The following is a 5,569-nucleotide window of genomic DNA, read 5'->3' on the forward strand; positions in this document are numbered from 1 at the left end:
AATAGAAATAAGTTTTAGCAATATTTATTTTGTTTTTTATCATTATATTTTTATTAGACTTTTTTTTCACAAATTCAATATTTATGAAGTTTAATTTTTTTAATATACTATAATAATATAATTTAATATATTCAAATATAATTAAATATACATTACAACATTTTCTAATATAATTTATCACTTACAATTCAAATTATTTTCTACAATATAATTCAAAACTATTTATTAACAATAGATAGAAACCACTAAGTGGCACTTGTTTATTTTAAAAGTAATATTTTTAATCTAGTTATTAGATTGAAAGTATACCTAGCAATGTGTTATGACATTAGATTCTTTTTTAAGAATTAGTGTTTGTAAAAATGTGAATATAAATATCACTCTTCATCCAAATAAAATATATCCACCATTTCATTCAGCATTTCATAGGCAAAGATTTTATTAAATTTGAAAACGAGAAGAAATGCTCTTTTGTATAGTAAAAAAATCATTACCTTTGAAAATATGTACTTCATATTTTGAGTTATATATAGACATTTACTTTAGTAAGTGAAATGAATTTATATATACTTCATATTTTGAGTTATAAATAGACTATTACTTTAGCATGTGAAATGAATTTAATTGTACTTACTATGGACATCTATTACAACCATTCATCTTAAGATTAAAACCTGTGACTCAATTTTAATATATGAAATAAAAGATATAAACTATTGAATAAATTATTTTCACTTGAGAAAATAATTAATTTATAAATATTTTTATATGATTTTAGAAAGTGATACAAATTCATGTAAACAAAACAAAATAAAACATAACATGTACCATAAATAAATATGTAGACTATAATACATTATTCTAACAAAATTAAAATCTATAGCATCCGCTTTCCTAATAAAATCTAAAACAATGCAATACTTTTGAAATTTATGTAAATTAGAATATTTGTTCCAAAAGCACATTAATAGGATCCCAGAAAACTTTTTAGAATTATTTGGCTTAAAATGAATTGACAGTTTATATTACATTAGCAACACTGTACTGCATATACAGTTTGTCATACTATTTACAAAATTGTGACTATGATGAAAACGTCATATACTCTTTTGAAAAAATATGATATTTACATCACCTAATCTACAAAATATTCTTAAGGAAAGTTCTCATCATGTCCAAAGCTAGGAATGGATTCCATTTTAAAGTATCCTACAAAATCGGTTAGAAAAAAGTTCAGGTCTTCTGAAAAAAGATCTTCAAAAGTTTTCCCTATAGATAGACTATATGTGGTCTCATCCAGAGAGATGTTGTCCGCACTTGGATTTGGTGATCTGCTACTTACTTTGTTCTCTTTCTCACTTCCTGATTGATGAATACTGCCATCATCTAACAATGTACAAGATCCATATATACCACTCATATCACCTAAACTTCTAGATGTTAAATGATTTGGACTCTTCTTTGCTCTTATTATCTGCATAAACACATATGATAAACTATACTTCTTGCTAAAAAGTATTTAATCATTACATTAAACTGTACACCATAAGATTAGAAAAGACTGATACTAAAATTAATTTGTTAATGATAACATAATATATATTTACTCACATATTTCCTATTGACCTCATCTTTGTAGAGCATGATAAAATCTCCAACTTGAAGACCATGTGCTCTAACAAAATCTCCTGCGAATAAAGATTTATATTCAAACATATAAAAAGGCTCATAACTCGTAGTAATAATAAGCATATAGAGAAAGACTTCTAATCATTATGATAAAATGATATATGTCAATATTAACCTGTGTTTTCCATGACGTACATCCGACTCTTATTGTTTGGCCAAAACCTACAAGTCAAAGAATAAGTAAGGTCTAGATATGTAGTTAAAAAAACTTACAATTTTGTCACCGTATGTCTGAAAATAAATTAACTAAATTTAAATAATTACTAGCTTACTTGTATTTGAAAGTCCACTGTTTATTAGGAAAATGCATATCTTCCATGCATATTTGGATTCCCTCTTTCGCAATCAAAGTTGGCAGCTTTGCTTCTGCTTCTTTCTAAAGAACATATTTCAAAAACATTAGATAGCTGCTTTTCTGATTAATTTGAATCCAAGTATTTTGTCAAAGTTTCGTAGATACACAAATTAGAAGTTGATACCAACCTTAGGAAGAACAATTCTTCCCAAAGACCCTACATCACTATTTCGTAGCTCCTTCTGTAAAAGAAAGTTGACATTCTTGATTTGGAGCTCCTGAAAAATGAAAGCCATGAAGAAATTATGAAACCATAATTAATTAGGATTTCATGAAATAAGCTACAATTTCCATTGTGTGCTTTGTTTCAATATTCCCAGTGAATTCGTCCTGTTTGCAATACAATCATAACAAGATCTACCACTATAAACATATTGCTGCCACATCTAATCTTTATAAAAGTTTTGAGGTTCTTTTGAGTTAGAACATTTTGTTAACAAGTTCCAGAGGCATAGTAGTAGGGATGGTATTTCTTAAGAGAAAGTAAAGCTAATTTTGGGAGTTGAGGGTTCACAGCTATAAATCAGGTCCTATTTTTAGAAGATTGGGACCTCTGGTGTATCAGAATGGTAACTATGGTATATAAACTAAAATTAGTATAATTTCTACACATTGGAGCCTTGTAATTCATGGAAACTAAAGCAGGAGTTCAGAGACTCAATTGTTCATATATATATATATATATAGTTTTAGATCAGCTTATGAAATCCATCACTGATAAGAGTAATAACAAATTTATTGACATAAATGTATATAAAATTGAATTCAGAAATTAATTGTTGATAAATTTGTCTTTCAAAAAGTTAGAAAGCTAAAACAAAGTATCATACATATTGAGTTTGAATCAACACAATTAACATATCAAGTATGCAATAAAGATAATAAAGCAATGTCTATATTTGGTATGTTCAATACAAGGGCATTAGCTGTATTTAAAATGTGCAATTCCATTGATCCTATGGCAGGCCTCTGAGTATTAAGCGGATCAGATTAACAGCTTATATTCTAATCACTGATTGCGAGTGTTCTAGGTTAAACATAAACTGCCCTAACAAATATTAATGCTGGAAAAAGAAAAGAGATTATCTACCATCATACACACATATTTCATGAATGGAAATCAATAAACTTTCCAAAGTGATATTCATCAAGAACTAATGATACAACTACTAACCTTCTTCTGATCTGGGTCTTCAACAGCTGGACGATCAAGACTTTTATGCCTTTTGAAAGATCTGGATGAACCTGATTCATCACCAATACACCCATTCTTGGCAACAATATTGTCCATTGCATCTGATGCCACTAACATTGGAGAAGTGGGACTCTCAGCAGTTTGAAAACCTGGTTTCCAACTTTGAAATTTTTTTTGGAAAAAACATTGGGTTGAGCTGGAACCACTATTTTTCCTAACCCTAGGCACATTTCTTTTCTTCTTCACAACCCTAGAGCATCCAGCAAAGCCATTATCATAGGTCATAAAACTCAAAGGATTCTCTTTAGATTTAACATCTGCAACAATATTAAGATTTTCCTCAACCTTGACTTGAAAAGGAGGAGGAACCCTATCTTTAACTGGGTACAAATGGGTATTTAGGCCATTAGGGTTGGTGAATGACCTCCTGCTATTCCAGTTCCAATTCCAATTGATGTTGTTGAAAAAACTGGTGTCTTGCAAAAAAGAACTGTCATCGATGTTAGGGTTGCAAGATATCATGGGATGGTTATATTTTAATGGCTCCACCTGGATTTTCTTCATTGCTTCCCTTGACTCAATACCAAAATCAGGTCCATTGTTAAGATAAAGGCTTGCCTCCATCTCTGAGGATGTACCAAACAAAGAGTCTGTATTCATTATGCTGTTGATACTATTATTAGTATCCATACTGGTCATGTGCTGGCCCATAACTGTCGCCGCATTCATCTGGTTTCCATAACCAAAACCTGCAATAAAAGCAATCGACTCATATATTGAAAACTTCAATCACTATACTCCTCAAAACCCTAAATCCCCATATTGTTATTTAGCCCATTAGAACACATGGGCATTTTGTCAACGACGAGGTGGAGAAGCTATTCATGATATCTAAACACCATTTCCAAAACCCACTGATATAATCTTATTTCTCTTTAACTAACCCGCATCAAAAGAAACTTGTTATTTTTCCTTTATACCCTAATCTTACCCGGCTAAAACATCACACCTACAACATACCCAGTTAACAAAGTAGAAATTCTAACAAAATATGATCAGAGATTACCTGAAGTTGAATCTGATGGGTGTCTCTGAGGCATTTTCTTCTTCTCCGCGGGCATTTGGGCAGGGAAAAAACCTGGATCATAACCAAAGTTAGTAAGTTCCATATGGCTAAGATCAACTATGGGTTTGTCTTTCAACCACCCAAAAATCTCCCTATGTGGGTCTGCGTCCTTGTCTTCTCCAATATTATTCTCTTCCCGTGGTTCATACATCCACACATCTGCCATGAAGAAAACACTGGAATTCTTGAATGCTTGCCAAGAAGAAAACAAGCCCAAAATATTTCAAAAGAGAGCGAAAGATTTTTCCTGCTTTGCGAAAGGAAAAAAACAAATCCTAAATTATCGGAAACGGAGAGAGCTGTACTTTACTTATCTGTCAGTGCTTTTATATCAACTTCCTGACTTAAAATTCAAATCCTATTATGACGCACTCGGCGGAAAGAGTGGGGGAGTGAGAAGGCGCGGTGTAACTTCAAAGATTCCAAACAGTAACTTCATTAATTTTAAATAATTTTGTCTTATAAATTAATATTAAATGCTTAAAATACTTAACTATTTAAAAATAATTTAAAATTTAAAATTTAAAACAATTAGATAACTCCATTATAAAACTATGTTTTACATTACCCAATTTCATAATATTATATTGAGAATTATCAAAATTACTATTATTTAAATTCATATATTATTATCCAATATCTATTTTAAAATAAAACAACCAACTTCCCAATTCTAATCTCAATTTTATAGGCTTCCTACTCATATACTATTTTAAAAATATTTATATATAGCAAAATAACTCAATTCATATGTTTATACCAAGCAAAACATATATAACTCCACTATAATAAGTCTCCCTTGTCTATAAAATTTCTTAACTAGCTTATTCGAAGCTAACTCTGGCTTGTCTATAAAATTTCTTAACTAGCTTATTTAAAACCTTCATGATAATATTTAAATCTAAATATTCTTACCTCAATTTCCGTTAAAAAATTCTTAAAAAAGAAAAAAGTATATATTCCATATAGACATGTGTCCAAAAAAATAGAAATCGGGTTTTTTCTTAAATCAAATTTAACCAAATGCATTTACATTCTTTGGACAGAGAAATCTGATATGTCAGCACATTTGTTTCCAAAAAAAGCCTTTGCAACTTATACCATGTTTAAAATTGTCAGAGCCCTCAAGAAAAATCAGCGGCGCTGCAAGCAAAGATTTAAACAACCCTTCCACAAAACCCGTAAAATAACATTGAAAGCTAAA

At 30.0% G+C, this 5,569-nt stretch overlaps 1 protein-coding gene across 2 annotated transcripts; it reads right to left on the reverse strand.

The window, feature by feature from the left end:
- Positions 1–1,119: 1,119 nt before the first annotated feature.
- LOC149546211 (uncharacterized) lies at positions 1,120–4,627 on the reverse strand. 2 transcript variants are annotated; one of them, XM_089794550.1, is made up of 7 exons: positions 4,306–4,627; positions 3,219–3,988; positions 2,173–2,262; positions 1,962–2,065; positions 1,805–1,851; positions 1,612–1,688; positions 1,120–1,474 (listed from the first exon to the last, which is right to left on the reverse strand). In XM_089794550.1, exons 1-7 carry the CDS (start codon positions 4,529–4,531, stop codon positions 1,154–1,156), a joined length of 1,635 nt encoding a protein of 544 aa, XP_089650676.1. In that variant the 5' UTR covers positions 4,532–4,627; the 3' UTR covers positions 1,120–1,153. The 2 variants fall into 2 exon arrangements, with proteins under 2 accessions (XP_089650676.1, XP_089650677.1); XM_089794551.1 differs by having other exon boundaries at positions 1,254–1,362.
- Between the last annotated feature and the right edge of the window lie 942 nt (positions 4,628–5,569).

Source organism: Cupressus sempervirens, chromosome 7 (genome assembly GCF_028749045.1).
Source record: "Cupressus sempervirens isolate cs-2001-9-10 chromosome 7, ASM2874904v1, whole genome shotgun sequence".
Lineage (NCBI taxonomy): Eukaryota > Viridiplantae > Streptophyta > Pinopsida > Cupressales > Cupressaceae > Cupressus > Cupressus sempervirens.

Bases quoted from the DNA above. Each gene is read 5' to 3' on its own strand.
- LOC149546211 (XM_089794550.1), bottom strand. From the start codon at position 4,531: ATGGCAGATGTGTGGATGTATGAACCACGGGAAGAGAATAATATTGGA. The intron at 2,263-3,218 runs GTTAGTAGTTGT...TTCATTTTTCAG, and splicing joins AAGACCCAGATCAGAAGAAG to GAGCTCCAAATCAAGAATGT. The intron at 1,852-1,961 runs GTAAGCTAGTAA...TTTGACTTGTAG, and splicing joins CAGTGGACTTTCAAATACAA to GTTTTGGCCAAACAATAAGA.